Source organism: Rhea americana, unplaced genomic scaffold, assembly GCF_003343005.1.
Source record: "Rhea americana isolate MKP2758 unplaced genomic scaffold, rheAme1 scaffold_12, whole genome shotgun sequence".
Classification (NCBI taxonomy): domain Eukaryota; kingdom Metazoa; phylum Chordata; class Aves; order Rheiformes; family Rheidae; genus Rhea; species Rhea americana.
In genome coordinates, this window is record NW_028185261.1 from 5,114,063 (window position 1) to 5,133,346 (window position 19,284).

At 36.2% G+C, this 19,284-nt stretch overlaps 1 protein-coding gene and 1 long non-coding RNA gene across 5 annotated transcripts in view; one reads left to right on the forward strand and one right to left on the reverse strand.

The window, feature by feature from the left end:
• PDE11A (phosphodiesterase 11A) overlaps positions 1-19,284 on the forward strand; it is a 136,311-nt gene that overhangs the window by 67,936 nt on the left and 49,091 nt on the right. The window contains exons 6-10 of the mRNA XM_085322249.1: positions 1,943-2,078; positions 4,371-4,446; positions 5,945-6,012; positions 8,992-9,084; positions 12,240-12,290. Of these exons, the coding sequence (XP_085178375.1) occupies positions 1,943-2,078; positions 4,371-4,446; positions 5,945-6,012; positions 8,992-9,084; positions 12,240-12,290 (424 nt within the window). The remainder of the gene's footprint in view (positions 1-1,942; positions 2,079-4,370; positions 4,447-5,944; positions 6,013-8,991; positions 9,085-12,239; positions 12,291-19,284) is intronic.
• Positions 2,028-19,284, reverse strand: part of LOC146600553 (uncharacterized) — a 71,435-nt gene continuing 54,178 nt past the window's right edge. The window contains exons 7-8 of one of the 4 annotated variants that reach the window (XR_014897924.1): positions 13,384-13,498; positions 2,028-2,073 (exon numbers count right to left, since the gene is read on the reverse strand). This is a non-coding gene — a long non-coding RNA (uncharacterized LOC146600553). Of the gene's footprint in view, positions 2,074-2,389; positions 2,482-6,350; positions 6,365-13,344; positions 13,499-19,284 lie in introns of those variants that run through there. The other 3 variants (XR_014897925.1, XR_014897926.1, XR_014897922.1) reach the window with 3 other exon arrangements.

Sequence of the window (19,284 nt, forward strand, 5' to 3'; positions counted from 1 at the left end):
ACCACCTGCCATCTCTGCCAGGGACGAGGTGCACATCTGTGCAGGGGGACTGCTGCATCCCAGAGACCCTTGAGATAGCTTCTGTCTTCTGCCTGGCGCTCGCTCTTCTCTTATATTGGCAAGGCCGGGAGGAGGCAGCATAAAGCTGCCTGTGTTGATCCAGCAGAATTCCAGACTTTCCATAGGATGGAAAAATTATTGATTGTGATTTTTACTGTAGCTTCTGTTTGTTCTGAGCTGCTGAGGATGGAGACTGAGCCAGCTGGCTACAATTTACATCAGAATTAAATGTTGATATYTCCTCCTAGTGCAAGTTGAGTACATCTCTCCACAGTGCAGTTTTAAAGCTTTGAAGTATTTAAAGCATTTAGGCAACACAGTAGAACATACTTTTATTCCTGAATTGTGTTGTTTATTTAACTTGARTTAATTTTCTGCTTAAAATGCTTGACACCTGTAATCCAGTCCCAATTTAAGCAGTCTTTCATACAATAATGTCATTCAGATTTTGATCTTTTCTGTACATCTTGTATCTCTTGTAATTTTATGGCTGTTTTTTCTAAGGTATGCACTGAGAGCTATGAGTCTTAATGAAAATCAGACCTCTTTTTTTTGTTTTGTTTCTCGAGTACCCTGATGTCCTAAAATAATTCTTAAATTATACAAGTGAGTTTTTATACTTTGTTCAAGAATACTGTTTCAGTATAGGTTCCTGTCAAAGTATATGCACAACACTTACTACAGTTGCTCAAAATTCTTATCCCAAATGAAAGTTGATACACTGAGATTTATTTATGTAAATCATTATCATCATCTTTTTAGTCTTCTAAGAATATTGAGTTTTCTTTTAAATGAATAACTTAGTTGAATTAGTCTTCAAGAAAAGAATACAGCCAACAAAAATCGAYCCTTTTACCTTGAGTACTCCACTCATTCTACTTGCATCCTTCTTTCATTCCTGTGCATTGCTTTGAAGTTTCTAACCATTGCAGTTTTCTCCATGGCTTTTCAGAGGCACTTTTTCCTGAACTGATGTTTCTTAGGCAYTGAAAATTAATCAAATTTCTCCTCAAAACTAAGATGACATGAATTAATTTATTGATGCATAAATATCTATCCCTTGCCAAAGTCATAAACATGTTTGCAATAAGTCAGTGAGAAAGGTACCAGATGAGGTAGAGGATGAGGGTCCTGGAGTCTCTACAGACATTAAGTTTTCTGCAGAAGCAGCAATAGATTGTGCTGAGTTAAGCCTATAATGCTGGTGTCGTGTGCTAGTTCACTGACAGCTTTGTAGTCCCTCAGGAGTTGTGGCATAAGTTCAGCCAGGAGGAAAAGGAAACGTTCACGTATGGTCTGTATGGTCTGTCTACCTGGCTCCTCCTGCTGCAATATATTATTGATTCCAAGGTTTATTTCATGATCCCCTTTTCAGCCACTTGGGTCCAGAATTACAGACCAAAACCAAACAACTGGCTTTTCACATGACAGATGATCATAGTAAGAATGAATTAAAAATACTTCCAAATTTTTAGGCTCATTTGAAAAATTAAGATCTTAAAGTGTGTGCTTTCGGATAGCTCTACAAAAATTATTACTTAAAATGGGTTGCTTATTTAGAATGGGAGCAGGCCTACCTCCCACAAAAATCTGGAAGGTAATGCCACTCTTGTTTCATGTATAACTGCATTTCATTACTAAATGTTGTATTTAATTTGCACAGTACACTAATACTATTTTCAGAAGAAAGAACAGCAAAAGGGAAGGCATTTTTGATGTACCATTTTGATAAATGCCAAATTATTGTTCCGTAAATAATCCTTGGTAACCATTAATAACTGTGAACAATTGTGCTGTTCATATGATTATGCCTCTAGGACATGTTGGACTTTAAAGCAGCATTGATTGTAATATTTTCTTCCCTTGCTATGCTGTATGATAGTTTCAAAGACAGCATGGAGAAATCATCATCTTGCTCCGACTGGCTAATAAATAATAGCATTGCTGAACTTGTAGCTTCCACGGGTCTCCCAGTGAATGTCAGTGACGCCTATCAGGATCCTCGCTTTGATGCTGAAGTAAGAGATTTTTAGAAATGTAAATATACATCATACTTTTGGCATTGTAACTAATAAAGTGCAATTTTTATTACCCAATCTAAAGGGCTGTAAAACATGTGAATATTTGTATTGAATTATTTTTTTCTCTCCAGTGTGTATTCCTTCTGATCTTTTGGTGTTGGTATGGCTTTATAGAGTAAACATAGGTYGCTGAATCAGTATATAACTATAGGCACTTACTATCCATTGTTCATTTATTTAATTATACCTTCCTGTATCAAGTGTTTTGAGCTCTATGCAGACTATTTTTTATTGCTGAAAATTCCACTGCTCACCAGCAGTTCTGTGTTAGTGGAACCATCGTTGTTAGCCATCAGGATGATGGGGACTGTACACACACAGATCATCAACAGATCAGCATCTAAAGAGACAAATGTTGTTTGTGGTTTGATTTAGCCAACTACCCTTTTAATTCAGTAATTCTGCACAAATAAAATRTACATGTTGGACTGGTTATTTCTACAAGATCCATATCACTCCTAATAAGTTGTGTGTGTATCCTAAAGTACTCATTCCAATCTCAGCTGGAATGGTGCAGATATGGATAAAAATGTATATGCGTATATCACACCTAAATAGATGTTAGAGGCACATGGAAATCTTTACTGAATTCTAGCTTGTGAAACAGAATTACTACAGGGAACTTGGGCAGCACATTAATCAGTGGACAGAATTGGTCAGCAAGCTTACCAGACTGTATTGCTACAATAAGTATGCTTGGAAGTGTTTCATGTAGAGTTTCCTTGGTTCCAGTCATTATAGGGAATAGCTTTCAAACCAGCAGAATTTGTCRAAACAGGAGAAAAACAACAGGAGCCTGCTGGAGAAGTGTATGGGAAAACTGTGTTGATGCTAATTTATTCAGAACTTCAGAAAGTGCARTTAATGCCTGGGGACTATTTCCTGCCAAAGAGATATACACTGAAATAAAGCATGCCAATCCTTGGTATGTTYGCAGTTGTACTTTTAGTATGTCGTGTCCTGAATAATTCAGCCTTCTCRGATCTGTTTCACAGTTAGTCTCTTCCAAGTTACAGGCATTGCCCAATTYATATAGAGAAAAAAAAATCACCTATACACATTACAGTAATTATTTTCTGTTAGTAGGCTCATATGAAAATTTAATTCTCAAATTCAGTTGTTAGTCTGATTTACAGACAGTTAGGTGTAGTAAGAGAGGAGCATATTATCTCTTATATCTCAGATAGAACAAACATACAGTTTTAGTTATGAACACTTTCTGTTCTGTGCCTATATCAAAAACGCTGTCAGGTTTTTTCTTTCTACACACTAATTGTCATTTTAAAGCTTTGATGCTTGATTTTTTTTTTTTTTTTCCAAATCATTCACTGAGTATTTAACACCAAAATATTAAGTTGTTTTAAAGTATGCCTCTGGGGTGATTATACACCCCACTCCCATAGGTTTTAGGAAGCACTCCACAGTGATTTCAGTGGCAAGTTATGTGTATGTATGGATAAGCAGTACTCAGAAAAACTGAGTTCTAACTTCTACTAGCTAGGAGATCGCAGTAATTCCATCCTGACTAGACCGAGTATATGAATTATTGCTGATCTTTTACTTTTCTTCTGTTACGGATTGCCTTTAGCATCAGCAGTTTTAGTAAGAGAACATCTCCTGACATTTTCCTTGAGTAGGCTTTATCCCACTCTCTTGGTTTCTTTTATAATCTTTTTTGAAAAAATATTTGTTTCTTGAGATTTTTGTAGAAATAACTTTAAAGAATAAAGCTTTTTCATGATAGAAAATGAAGAATCAATAATATTTATAGTAAATTGCAAAGCTTTATACTACATTATATTAGTTCAAAACCAACAAAGGAGAAAGTTCTCTTCAGAACTACACCTCCAGTTCACTTCTATGTAGAAAAACTCAAATCTTGGTTTTGATTGCATGCTTCAATTTCTTCCTAGTTTGCACTTCTGCCCAGGAAGTGTCTGGACATTTACACAGTCACAATTTGCCTTTAATTTAAAGTCAAAGTCAATAATGTGTGCTCTCAGTAGCAAAGATGGTGATACTCGCATTTGGAGGTTTCTGGAATCGTCCTTGTGACTTTGAGCTAAACCTACTGCGAATGAGGTATGAGTGAGAGCTAATCTGTGTGGAATGACATGAATTTGTAAATGTAAACTTGCAGGCGTTCTGCTTGACATCTCTATTACTAGAATTTAAAAGGCTCTAAATAGTACCCTACCAGTAATGGGAGCTCTCATTTCTACATTTTAGGCTGACCAGATTTCTGGCTTTCACATAAGGTCTGTTCTGTGTGTTCCTATATGGAATAGCAATCACCAAATAATCGGTAAGATGTTCCTCTTAGCTGCAGCATTTTTGTGCTAATGTCAGTTTAATTCTGTCTTTTTAATTCTATGTTCCTTTTTCTTCTTTTTCCCAGCTGAATATTGTTAAGAAGTTACGGTACCTAGGATGCATGCTAAGTATCCAAGAAGGGATGTTTTGACTTGGATACTGTATGGACTTTTTCAGCTTTGCTGTTGTTCCATTGTTGAGCTATATGTTGTATTGAAAACTAATGAGAAGAAAACTGAAATTCTAACAATACTAGCGTAAAATGTGTAGTATGCTTTGGTAGTTTTGCTAGTTCTCCTCTTTTGTGCGCAGCCCGGCAACTGTTTCTGCGGTCCAGCAAAGTGGTCTTTTCTCTTTTTAATAATAAAAATACACGGAGAAATTTTACTGAAGAGGCTATGGCAGCTGCCAGAGCTGCCTGTGGCAGTGGTGCATGCTGGATTGGGAGGTGACGGGGCGCTACCTGTTTGATGCAATGCTTCCCAGCTATGAGGCAGCTGCATTTGAAMCTGCCTTATTATCTGATTTTGGCACAAAAAAGAGCACCATTTGTAAATAACAGCACCAGATTCCTCTGTGTCTTTCCACAGAAGAGTTCAAGGCRAAGCTGCAGCAATTTAAGCCATCCCAGGCAAGGGAGAGGGGTGGGAACAAGACAATATTGCGGTGTGGTGTGGCGGTCAGCGAGAGCTCAGATTAGTAGGGTTTTGCTGAAGGCGCTCAGTGCCATGATCAGGATGTTCAAGATTATTAATCAGCAGAGAGGATGTGGGAACTGAGCCTTTCAAAAACGTGGCTCATGGTTTGTGGCAAAGCATGTACTAGCTTAAAGAAGCAGAAGAGAAACTCGGCTTGACTGCTAATAGTTCTTAYGGTATTTTTCTAAGGGCATGTTGTAAGTAATGAAATAGAAATGGTATTGCAGTGGAGCTCAGCATTAACTCAGCTGTGGCCAATAGTTTTGAATGCTTCCCCCCCCCCCAGTTATTTAAAGGACTTGCTTTTTTTTTTTCTTCCTCCCACTTGTTGAATAAATTCTTGGATGAACCATAATGGGAAAAAGGGACTTATATACCCATGTCATGCTAAATTAACTAAGATTTAGAAATGAAGGTACTAATTCCACAAATTATCTATGTAACTTGAAATTATGAGGACGACTTAGACACTTGCTGTTAACAAAGTGCTTAAATACGTTGCAGAATCAGACGCCTAAACGTTTGTGGAAAGCATTGCAAGTAGCATTGTTTAAGTCGCTAATCTTATGCTTGCAGAACGAAGAATAACAGTTGAAAGTTATAAACTTGAGTCCTGGTATCGAAACAGTCAGACTTCTAGATRTTGATGTTTGTTTAATAAATTTCAGAATTAGTATTTATAATTTTGCTTTATTGTTTTAAAAATATATTTTAAATATGACTGATGAATAAAACATTCTGCATTATGAGTTAATGAATGCAGATTGTAATTCATATTAACTCTTTCCAAAGGGGTAGCTCAAGTGTTGAACAGGCTTGATGGGAAACCCTTTGACGATGCTGACCAGCGACTGTTTGAGGTAAGAGGCACTCAGTTTTGTAGTGATATCATTCTTCTGCGGAATATGGTATTTCTGGATAATCCTGCTTCATCCTTTTTTGGGGAGAAGAATACCTGATCTGTATTTATGGTCGACACCTTCATCTTTAATGCATTTTAGTACTAATTGATTATGACAGCCCATATTCTGGGGAAGATAGGAAGCAGTTTTTATCTTTCACAGTACTAATCAAGAACAACAGCAAAATCATATTCATTCCTTAACAAGAGTTGATTTAGAATAAATGGGATGTATCTAAACAAAGAAGTTCAGCTCTTGATTTGACTTTTCCCAGGTTTTTGAGGTTTTCAGACATAGGAGTATAGCATATCTATAAACAAAAGTAAGTAACAAAACATGTTAAATAAGTTTATGATTTACTAACAATAGTTAGTAAACATTTGAAGAATCCTCTTTAGCAACTCAAGATTTACTTTCTGTGTCATAAATGTTTGTATAGTAAGTTCTAGTTTCTGTGTCATAAATGTTTGTATGATAATTTCTAGTAGTGCTATTGCACTGTACCTGCTATCGTGGTATGAGAAAGAAACTACTTTTGCAGGGAGGTTTCACCTTTTATTAAACCTGCTGAGGCAGTTGGAAAAATCCATTAAGCTTTTGAGTACACACAACATGAAGAAAGATCTTGCTGTATTACCACTTTTTTATTGCTGTAAAAGTGCCATTTATTATTGTTTCAGCGTCTGTGCTTACAGTTGCTTAACTGAGAGATGATATAGTTGATTATTTGTTTTTGGCATATCACCTAAATACAGAATGCTAGTGTGCAAATTGATCATGTTTTTACACTTTTTTTATTTGTGATAGTATACTATGAAAAGCAGCATGATAAAAGAACTTAATATTTGTCTTTAGTCTCTGTATAACATTTGGAGACATGATAATGGTTAAAATTGCTGTAGTTCCAAATGTAAATACAGAACTACAGTATTCATTCTGGGTTGTAGGCAGTTTTATTTATTGTAGGACTGCCAATCATGTTTGCATAAGGTAAAATTTTAGTCCCTTTACTGCCAAGTTACAAATGTAAAAAAGATTGTATGTCAAGGGATTGCTCATTTTGGTTTTTGTAATTGGTAAGTACTACGCTTAATGTTCTCCCTGGAAAACAGGTTGCTTGAACTATGAAAACATTACATAAAAAGGTTTTTTCAATAATCATTTATTCTTGTATAACAGGGGTATTGACCTGTCTCCTCCAGACAATATGCTCCTAAATGTCTATAATTTATGTTTTCTAGTTTACTAATCCTCCTAATACTCTTCAATAAATTAAGTCAGCAGTGTCTTTTTGTCTTTTTCAAAGAAGAAAGTGCACCTGTAGCCTCAATATTAGACAGATCTTTCCAGCTGTGACTGGGCAACTCCCTGCCTTCCTATTCTGTGAGTCACCCTGGCAGTTCTTAATTGTATTTTTAAATTTTTTAAGGGTCAGAGTATGGAAATGTTCCCTCAGTGTTGTATCCCCCTAAATTACAAAGCCCTACTCTTGTTACAAAGCCTTTTCTGTGCTAAGCTATTTATTCAGCCTGCCCCTACAGAGGAACTGCCCCTACAGTATTCATGCTGACAGCGTACGGTAACAGCCAATTTGGAAGGGGCAAGCTTCTGCGTCGRTTAGTGCAAGCAAGTTGTGGGGCTAAGAGGCTGTTTGCAGGCAAAATATATGAGCCGGTTCTGAGTCGGCWTGAATGAAAAAGCTTGAGAGGGAATAACTTGAGGGGTCAGGGTGAGACAATGCAATGAGGTGACCTCCTCCTCCTGACCAAAAAGGCAGATTTTCATCTTACATGACTTGTCTCTGGGACAAGTTTGCTYGGTCACAGAATAGCTGATAAGCCTATACTGTGATAGGCATCCCACAACACTGAGTGAGAAAATGAGAGGAAGCACCAGAAACAGAAGCTGTTACCTGTTTTGCTGATTGACTTCTCTCAATTTCTCTGCATACTTGTTATCAAAAAAGGAGAACTGGAATTGTACTGTTTAATAACTTTTTCCTTTTTTTCCCCTCAAAAAGGACAATTGTCATATCTAAAATATATTTTAAAGGGAATTGGTGCTCCCAGTGGAAATCCTTTTGTTAAATTTCCTGTTAACTAAGAACACTTTTTAAGTGGACATTTACATAATATTTTTTTTTCAAATTCTTCATTAGCTTTTTGTTCTTTTTCCATATAGTTTAAGATAGAGTAGAAACACTTTAATGATAACTGTTTATTATGGGATTTAGCAAACTGAGATTCCCATACTCAGGAGCCAAGTCTTGTTTAACTGTTTAAAATTGAAAAGAAAATCTTTGACTTCTTGGCCTATGCTTTCTATGAAAATTAACATAACAGAGTGTAGTTCTCCAGCCAGAGCATGATGACTGGGTTTTGGTTGACATTCAGGAACTGACTGACGGAAAGAGAAAAAAGCAAAGTATTTACAAATGTCTCTTTGTGGAAGAGAAGTGATACTTGCTCTCTGTGTGGCTTGATTTTCTGATCAAATGAGAAGTGAATGCCGCATCCTAAACAAACTAGAAAACATGGCTAGGAACAGTAGTATCTGGGAGATGTTCTCCTGGTTTCCTCGTCCCCAGTCAAGTAAAAAGATGGCCAGGCAGCACCTTGCTCGGAAAAAAGGTGTCCCTGAGAACATGAAAAACTTAAGGAAGAATTGGAGAGCTGAGCTGTACAAATTATTGCCATTAGTCCTGAAAAGAATTCACTTTATTAAGTTACATCCTAACTAAAACGCATCTCTTGTGTCTGATCTTTCTCTTCTTGCTCAGGACAGTGACCTACCCTCATTTTCTAGATAACCTGTCCAGACAAAATGACTCCTAGTATTTGTATCCACTTTCTTTTCAATGATTAGGGAAAACACAAAAATGAATGCTGTATTATAATCAAGTTTTTTTTTTTCTCTCTCTCTTTCTCTCTTTTTTAGGCTTTTGTTATTTTCTGTGGCCTGGGAATTAACAACACGATAATGTATGACCAAGTGAAGAAATCCTGGGCAAAGCAATCTGTGGCTCTTGACGTAAGTCTACATCTTAATAAAATCTTTCCTTGCTCATAAGCATTGTATGTAAAGGAACCTACTGCTTCTGAATTTATGGTAGATAGCATCATTTTCTGTATCTACCTTTCTACACCTTAGAATGTTTGTTTTATTGAACAACATGAAAGGAAACTTTCTTGGGGCACATTTAGCTGTGGAGCTAACCCACAGCTTAAGTAATTTTGTACCTGGCTATCTCATTTGATGCCTCTGGTTCTCTCATAAGGAAGGGAGAGTGACAATGGAGAAGCTAGTTTCTTATACTGGCATATGTAGGAACAAAACTAGCTGTTGTATGTATCTTCTTGCTCACCAATACTTGAAAATTCCTAGCGTTTGGTATTTTACATAGCTTATTGTTTTTCTTTTCTAGTATTGTAAAAAGTAAGCAAAGAATACAGTGACCAGGGTAAAATCTGAAAAAAGACCATAAGCTTGATCGTTGTTGTAGGGGGAGGGTTTTTTAGTATCAAAAGCAACATCTACTGGACCTTTATTAGATGTATCCACTGCTAGAATAAAGTCAGAGCTGGATGACTGGCAGTTCACTAAGAACTCTGCTAGAGGTCAAGGCCAATACGTAATGAAGGGTCCTGGCGTTCCATTTCTGTGTAAAATATGTACGGACTAGACAGCCTAAATGGATGAAAGATTTCTCTTCCTTTTCTTGCCCGTTACTTTTGCAGGAATTTCTATTCTTTCCTTTCCTGTATTATGAAGAATGAAACCTAACAGCTCCTGTAAAAATGTACTTGAAAATCTAGAACATTTTTAAAAGATTCATATTTTTTAAGTAAAAATTATCTAAACTTCTATAACATGATTCAACAAATAATTGTTACTTTATTCTGTAGATTTTTAATGTAATTATACTAAAAACAATTTTGATGAAAGAAAAGTTTTAAACTTTGAGGCTAGCCCTACATATTTACCTTATTCCTACTAAGTCAATAATTGAGAATGATTTGAATAAAATTTAGGATCTTTTTAAAACTGTTAGGCAAGACATTTTAGAACATGTCTTCAATGAAGGGGTAACTACCCTAAGTTTTCAGTATAGTTTTAAATTTCATATCTGGCAACAGAATAAAATGATCTATATATCCCTGATGTTAATTGTGTAGTTGCTTTGACTTTATGCAATACTCATCATTACTATAAGAACTACTAAGATAACATTAGCCAAACAGAGAACAGAGACCAAGAATTTCTCTGTTAAAGCATAATCAAATTGAACTGAATTGCTATGAAGATGGGATTTTTTTTTTCTTTGCTTACGAGCATGAATTACTATAAGCCCCAGTTATTTGAGCAATATTAAGTTTAGATTGACTACTCTTTCTGGCAAGAAAAACAAGCAGTGGCAACTATCACACTCAGATACACAGGGATGAAAGTTAAGATTGAAGCCAGTTATTTGCTACTGAAATCAAGGAAATTTGAATTTCTTGGTTTAAAATACAGCTTCTTTCTTAAATATGAAAAAGACTAGTAGCATGAATGTAGATTATGGATTTGATAAATGGCCATTGTACTTCAGTGAAGAGTAATTCTTTCTATAAACGAGCAGCAAGTCATGATAACGTTTCTGTGAAGTGATTGAAGACATAGCAAAGAAATATTGAACAATAGAAAGGTATATGCTGAAGGACTGAGTCCTTTTTTCAGTAACAGAGTGCTTTATTAATATTTGTGTATTTAGGTTGAAATGACTAGCATTTCAAAATGATATTGGTATCAGATATAAATGTAATTTATTCTGTAGTATAGTAAGATTTTAATCTATATATATATAGATACTGTTTTTCTTATAGAACTCTCTTTTAAGACTAGCTAATAAACAAAAGACCAAAATATATATAAATGGTGAGCACTGGATGTGACAAAGTTTGACAGTAGGATACCACATAGTTATATTCTAGGACAAGTTCTACTGTGTTTCCTAATGATGCGAAAGTTGCAGATGATTACAAAATTAGAATAATCAACATTAAGGAAGACTGTCTAGTGGAACATAATAGATGCCGATAAAGTAGAGGCTTGACAGAAGAATTTCAGTATTATGTAATGTATTTTAGCAAAAGAAATAATTTTTAATAATAGATTTCTGAAAGCAACTACAATATGATTAAACAGAAAAATTGGTAATGTTTGAGGAGGGACATGATATATATATTTTTAATAAAAGTAAAACATGAGATAGAACAAGTAAATTGTGGTTATTTATTCTTTCATAGTACAGGAATGATATTCTGTAACTGTAGAAGGTATCTAAAACCGATATGAGTAAATACATTTTGGGACTTATTGCCACAAGACACTGCAAACCAAGGGCATTTGAAACAGAGATTGGATATTTGTGTGAGTAATGGGAACATTTAGAGTTGAAAACAATTTCAAAATGAAAAAAATATATCAAAGCTTTAGAGCATAAGCAGGCCCTGGTTGCTGTGCGGTTAGGAATACCTGCCCTTGCTAGGAGTGCTCTGGTTCGGCAAGCTCCCCTGTGATTCAGCGCCTTGTCCTACACACAGTAAAACTTTGGTGGGTCCAAATCACAAGGTGCCTTTTGCAGCTTCTGGACTGTTAGTTGAACGTTAGTATCTTCATGTAAGAACTTACTGCATTCCCTCTAAGTGTGTGCATACTCCTGTGTATGAGCAAGGTGTTTGGTAACCTTTGTGTATTATGTTTTAATGTACCATCTCCGGAATGGTATTGAAGAGAATGTCAGGCCTAACATAAAGGTGCTAATTTACGTGCAGTGATATGCCACTAGAAGAGACTTTAAAATGCAACAGTATAGCAAAAGGGATTATTTAAAGTCTGCGGTTATTTTTACATTAAATTCTTTCTCTTTTAATTGTAGAACTAGAGGAGAACAACGTAGAAATGCTTATAATATTAAATTACTTACTGTCCATGGTTTCCTATAAAATTACCTGCAATGTAAATGCCAAATGTATACCCGATAACCTGCAATGAGTTATTATATGCTGACATTCAAAACTAAATTATCATGCATAAATATTAATTAAATTTAAGAATTATTGATTAGATTGCACTATAGAGGCCTATTTATTTCTACTTGTCAGACCTACAAAAATCTTTTTTTATCTTTTGTTCTGGGGCAGGTGTTATCTTATCATGCAACATGTTCAAAGGCAGAAGTTGACAAATTTAAGGTAAGGATTTAACTCTATTTATGAAAATACAACGTAAATTAAAATGGATGTAGATTATCTGAGAGAAAAGTTTACTTTTGTATTAAAAGCAGGAAGTCATAATTAACAGCATTTTACAAAGGATGTATATTATTAGACTGTCAGGCAGGAAGATGGAAAAAATCCTTCAAAGTTTAAAGAGCTGCAGTGGTAGCTGCACAACAGAAAAATACTCTGGCCCTACCAGCAGCTGTGGGAACTGTGTATTAATATGCATTTTGTGGCCCCCTCAGCAAAAACCACTGAAGGAATTCATGACACTGCAGGAGGTGAGAAGGAGACTGAAGAAGGTGGGGAGGGACTTTGCACGCTTAAAATGTGGAATTTGTCCTTTTCTGTTTGAGGAAACACTAAGGAACTTGGWGGCCTTTTCCTTGCCTGTGAGGAGTCTGCATTGTAGAGGGCTTCTCAAAGCTGTTTGGGAAGCTCCTGTGAGGGTTAGTGTCTCTCCTGTGTGCAAAGCGTGTAGGAGATCGACCAGGGCTGGTAAGGAGATCTGGGCTGTAGTGACTGCRTATCGCTGGCCATCTCTTGTGTGACTCTCTGACACCAATCTGGCTGATACATAGTGCATCGATAATCCTTGCCTAGCTGGCCACAACTTAATCTGTGCGCTAGGGAGATGATCTCAGTGGAAGGGGGAGTCATGGGTGATGTAGCAAAACTGATACTGATGTGTTACCTGGACTGAGGAAGAGCAGCCATTGCGAGTTAGTTGATTAGTTTTATAGCTTATTGCCCAAGCAATGGTTGTGCCTTAGAACTCTGTGTCCATGACTGCAGTATGAATATAGTGTTCTCCTATCATTGCAGCTATTGCTGCAGTTACCTACCCTTCTATAACATGAAGAGTAGATTACTGGGTTATTGCTGAAAATAAGATCATTCCAACACTACAGCCAACAGAAAATACTTCCATGTGCTTAATAGTCATATTTTATGTCTGGTGAGTGGAACACTGAGGTCTGTTTGAGGGAGAGGGGAGAGAAAGCGATAAAGAACCATAAATACTGTATTGTATTTTTTGTATTTTAATTTACATTGGAGTAGGTACCTGTGATATAGTTTCTGTGACTGTCAGGATCTAACCAGTATCTTGTTGGGTGGCTGGCCTTCTTGCTTGCTGTCAGCAACTGGAAAGCAATTCCTCCTCCGTCTGGTCTGTGTACCTGCAACACAGGCCCACTCTGTTACACTTACACTTCGGAGTTGACTACTAGCATGCCAAGGATCCATGCTAGTACATGGACACTTGTTTTCCCAAGTGTCTTCATTAATAGATTTGCTAGTCTCCTAGTAAAGAACGTCTTGTCATTATCCATTTGCATTAGAGGCACATAACTATCCCTTTGACTGTAAAACATAAAGTAAAGGGAAACTAAGAGCATTTATTCTTAACATCCGTAATGGATATATTTTTATAAAGGACATAGGTGAGGAAATGGAAAATGTAACCAAGCTATGCTTAAACTAATTACACTGAGATGTTTTCTGAAAACTTTCCCTCTCTTTTATCCAGTTGTCTTGCTTTCAATTCATGATGAAATGTCAGTCAGGTGGTGTTTGTGCATGCTTGACGTTACTAGTTGCATCTGTTGGAGAGGTCCTACTTGCCTTGTGAGCCTCTGGCAGAGAGCGTGCCCTGGAGAGAGCTGCTCTGCGGGATGGCTGCTGACTGCCCTTCACAGAGCTTTGGCAGCCGGTCTCCTCTCTGAGGTCTCTTAAGGGATCCAAATAGGTGTAATCTCCTACCCTGAATGAAATAATTCTTTTCCCTTCTCTTGGTTATATATTTTTTTTTGTATAACCCCTGTATTATATGATTATTATCATCTAGGCTTGACTGGCTAATAAATTCCTCCCTTTGGGGGTACGGGTTGGATAAAACTCTCCCCCTTCCTTTTGGTGATTTACTGGCACATTTCAGTTGAAGTGCCTGTTACGATTTACCTTATATTCTGATTCAGTCTGAACATTAACAAACATACTTGATAGAACTATCTAATGGAGATTAATGCAGATTGTTCACAACTGGATGTGGACTGTCATTGAACCTAACAGTAATTAAAGACTTTGGAGTTCCAGTGCATTTGATTTGTTTGCTCCTAAACAATTTTCAACATCGATTTTTTCAAAATGTGAATTATAATGACTTTCTAATAAAAATTGTTGCTTAGTTCATATAAATCACATAATACTACTTTTATTTTCTGATATGTGAGATAGGTATTTCCTAACTGAGATAGGTAGATATTTCTGATGCCATTGCTCTAGATCCAGAGATAAAATTTTAAACCTAGTTTTTCATGGGCGTTTGCAAGTAAAACAAAAAATCCACCTCGAGTGCAAACATTGATTGCACATCTGAGAGTGTCTGAAGTCTTGAGCCTGATTCATCACTGTGCTTCTCCTAGCTTATGTCTATGTCTAACGTAGCGTTAGCTTCTCCTAGCGTTATGTCTAACGCTACTAGATTCAGACTGCATTTTGGTAGGATAAATTAAAATAGTGCACCAGTGAATCATACCAATATCAATCCTCCTTTATTTTTAATGAGCAGGTAAAAATAAGTATGACTTTAACTTCTGAGTTGCCACAAAGTTTTTAATTTGTGCTGTATTTTTCAGTTAAAATATGGGAGAATTCTGTTACTTCCAATCATATACCAATACTAGTGTTTAGCTAAAAGCATTTGTAGTATTAGAAAAGACAAGATTGATGAAGTCCCATTAATCTAAGACTGATGGTATTCTAAACAATTGTYCTATATTGCCAATTTTCTTCTCATTGAAATACAGGCCGTCCAAACCTATAAATAGTACTTGCAGACAAATATAGAAAGCCAGGATGCACGAGTAAAGAATTCAGAACTGGGTCCAGGACAGGATATTTATAGCAAAAGTTACTGTGTTGTGAGACAGTAATGAACAAGTTTCGTGTCTTAGCAAGCGGCTCCACAAACACGCATCACCTTTAAATTCAAGTAATATAGTTTCCAAAGAGAATATGTAAACACTGCCCTATGATGTGTAGTATACAAGAAGCTATTTTTAAGAAGCTAACCTAATTGCGCAGCTGTGTGTGGTATAAGCCAGATCAATATTTAATGACTGTGATGCATTATTTATAGCCTTGTGAGAGATTCTCATTKTTTAGGGCAAACAGCACACAGGAGAGCCACACAACAAAAAATAATCGATTCAAAATGCAGTGTTAATAATAATTCCTGTGTTTTTCAAGTCCATGGACTGATGTGTGGCTAGTTAAGACCTACCTCCATACAGGTAGGCTTGCTTTCTCTCTCAAAATTACAGATATTTAACTAAAAAAAGATGAATAGAGTTGAGCCAGAAAGGCAAACAACTTTTAGGACTGCTACTCTGTGTGACAGTGTAAACAGTCAGCTGCATGAGAGATGACTACTTTCAGTAAAATTGATACTGGGAGTGCACTACATGTATGATACAAAATGAGTCTGATATACATGTTATATGCTGCTACAATTTTATACCCACCCCTAAAAACAKGGGTGTGGATTACACAAGGAAAAATAGAATTGTATATATTAATTTTATCTCTAATCTCTGCAAGGATGGTGGAAGCATTGCTTATGCTATGCTATTCTCTACTCTGTCTCCATCTTTCACTTCAGAACTATTTTAATTACTCTTATATTCTGGTAATTAAATCATTTATAGTGCTTTATGATAATGTCATTATAATCTTGCTTGGTAATTACATTTCAGAAAGCCAAGCAGGTCTTCGTATTTTGGACCACTTGTGAAATGTTACCAGCATTTAAATACACGTAGCTAGAAGATGAAGTTCATATACACGTGGCTGTAATGATGATGCTGTTTCAATCCACCTGGTAACACAGATGGGTTGAAGGCCAATAATCGCGTGGTAAGTCAGGATTGCAAGGCAGGGTCCCAGTCGTGCATACAGTTAAGCGCACACGATCCCTTAGAGGCCTAGACTGTGGTGTAAGTGCATGAAGTTACTCACAGGTTTAAGTATTTCTAAGACTGTTGCCCTGAAGTCACACAATCTGGCTGTTGCAGGAGTGTCTGTGCGCACACTGAGCTATTTCCCAATGCTAATTCTATCTGCTCAAGGTCCACTGCGAATAGCAGCAATAGGAAAAATCAAGGGGAAACCTTGAGGGTATACAAGGCTTAAGTGTTATATTGAACTATGTCTCCTTTTCCTTTTGAGAAATGTACACGGACACAAGAAGTAGTTTATTTTCTCTGCTTTTCCACATACACTGCCTGCATGAAACTAGAGTATAGTCTTATGTTTCATAATTCATGAAACTGAGGTCTTTATTGTATTATATGATTTCATACCCTTTTACGTGTGCCTATGTCTTCAGTTGTCATGGAAACAAGAAGTCAGAAACACATTGCATACAATAAAAATGATTAATAAACAATGATTAAAGAAAATAAAATACTGCTTTTTTAATCCCAGTTTCTGGAATGTAAGGCTCTTGCTTGTTGACATCAGGCTAATGCTGTGCAGTTCAAAGATATATAAAACTGAAAAAAATGTTTTAAATTTCAGTGAAGAAACAGAATGGCAGGCGTGGAGGAGTAGGGAAAGATTGTTTATGATCTCTTCTCATGCAATGTTTAGGTTAGGGGCATCTAATGAAATATGAAATTATCAGGGTACAGATTTTAATCTGACAAAAGATCTTTTCAAAAAGCATGTACTTAAACTATGTGACGTATCACCATAGATGTTACTGAGTTTTAAAAAAAATGATGAACAGGATGAAAAATCAAATAAGACCTGTTGTCAAAGACAGTCCTCTGGCTTAGGAAGTCTCTGAAGCTGGAAAGAGCATGCCAAGGAAGTGTGTTTTCTCAGTTCTAATATTCTTCCCTGAGCATCTGTCAAGCCCCGTCGCAGCTAAGGCACAGGGCTTAAATGGACCTTTGATATAATACATAAAACCATTCTGATGTGATTAATCACAGTTTTCCAGTAGCACTTCTTTCTTCTTCTTCTTCTTCTGGAAGAAATCCAGAAGAAATGAGAAACTACATTCAGATAACTTCTTTGCATCACACRCTGTCATTCAAAAAAGAGATCTTACCTTCTATCTTTGAGCTGCAATGGAATGCTCTTTGACTTGGTAATTACGGTTATAAATCTCAAATTACAGATACAAAATTTGGAGAAAACTCCTAAGTTTGTTGAATTCTGTTTGTTTTATGCAATAAGAGCTTTTCCTTCATTTTTCTCAAGCTCTTAAAGCATTTCTTGACTGGCCTATTAAGTAATTCAGCCCTTTCTTTCAGTGCTCAGGTCTGTGATTCTCAGATGAGTTTTTTTCTAATGCAACACCCTCTTTCATGTAGATAGTATTGCCGTCATGAGGTCCAATGCAGTGTGATAAGTTTAATTGAGAATAAGGCATATAAAAGAACAACATGACATTTCRTTAAGGAAAAACCTGGCTAGTGGTGGTGAGGAGATTGTTTTAATTTGTTCCATAGGAGATTTAATGAGAAAAAAGGAAAGTGGAAAGACTTCGGTATTTTGGAGACGTCAGAGGTACCTGCTTATGAGTTACTGTAAAAGGAGTGGTGCTTTACTAAACACAAGAGTGTTTATCCTGATTTTAGGGATGATTAATAGAAAAAATAATGGGAATTATGAATTCCCTTTTCAAAATGTAAATATTTAATTTTAYTGAAATTTCAACATTAAAATTTTTTACTAGCACTGTATGTAGTTGGTCAGGCTGACATTAAATTTTTGCAAAAGACTTGCTGAAATCAGTCCTTTATTAGTTTTTTAACCATCTTTGTTATTTCCYGGTGAAAATACCAAGATTGCAGGGTGAAGGGCTCCCTTCCCTCCAGAGCAGAGGAAATATGAAGCTTCCAGGGTCCTGTGGCGGGAGAGCTGGCAGAGAGTAACTTCACTTGCTGAGGCCTGGGTGCTCAGCTGCTTTCTGGAGGGGCCTGCCTCTCTCTGGTGGCTGCACAGGGGCACAGGCAGGTTACAGCAGTCATGAGGAATAAATCCGCTCTGTCTGTCCGTCTTTTAATGTTTGTAGCCCAGCTGGGTAGGTTCCTTGCCCTGACACTTACCATATCATCTGGGGAGGGCAAAGCACCTTTCTGCTTYGTTCTCTTATCTGCAAAGAGGGGATGGAAATATTTAAACACCTCAGTGAAATATTTTAGCACTTCTGTGAGAGGCTTTGGTAAGGAGATGCTTTAGGGCTATGAAAAGTTGTGTTCAGTTTGTATAACAAGCCTGTACAAGAAGAGTTTATTTTGGAGTATAAGATTCCTGGGTTTTCTTAGATCATAAGTAAATTAAGTTTTTAAAAGTCTTATTTTTAAATATTAAATATTAAATGTATTTATTTTTAGGTATACATCTTATACAGAATAATCTCTGTATGTGTTTATACTGTAGCTTAGAAAAAAGGAATTTTAAAGGTCAGTATTAAAAATAAATGTGAAAAGTCAATATTGGTATTCAGACTGGAGTAAAGACACAAGAACTAGAAATATTAAATAATAAATAAGTACTTGTAAGATCAACTATTTCACATTCAGATTGAAGCTTAAATCTCAGAGTTTTAAAAATAACTAATAAGCTTCTTTCTATCATTGAAAATAATAGGAAAAAAATCACTTTCATAGTCAAAATAGGTCTTTTCTGCTACTATAGAAAAAGCTTTCTTCACTTAAAACTGAACTGTATTCCATTTGTTTTAGATTTTAATAAAATTCAAAGCATCTCTGCTGTACTCTAATATCTTTTTTACACTCTTAAAAAATTCTATATAGTTTAAAATATTACTGACTTACTGCCTTTAATGGTGGCTGTTTTTCAGTTTTTAGTAATTATGCACACTAATGTAGTGCTAMTTCAACAACAGAAATTTTCAGCAGAGGAGCAAGTAATAAAACAGTTATAGTTA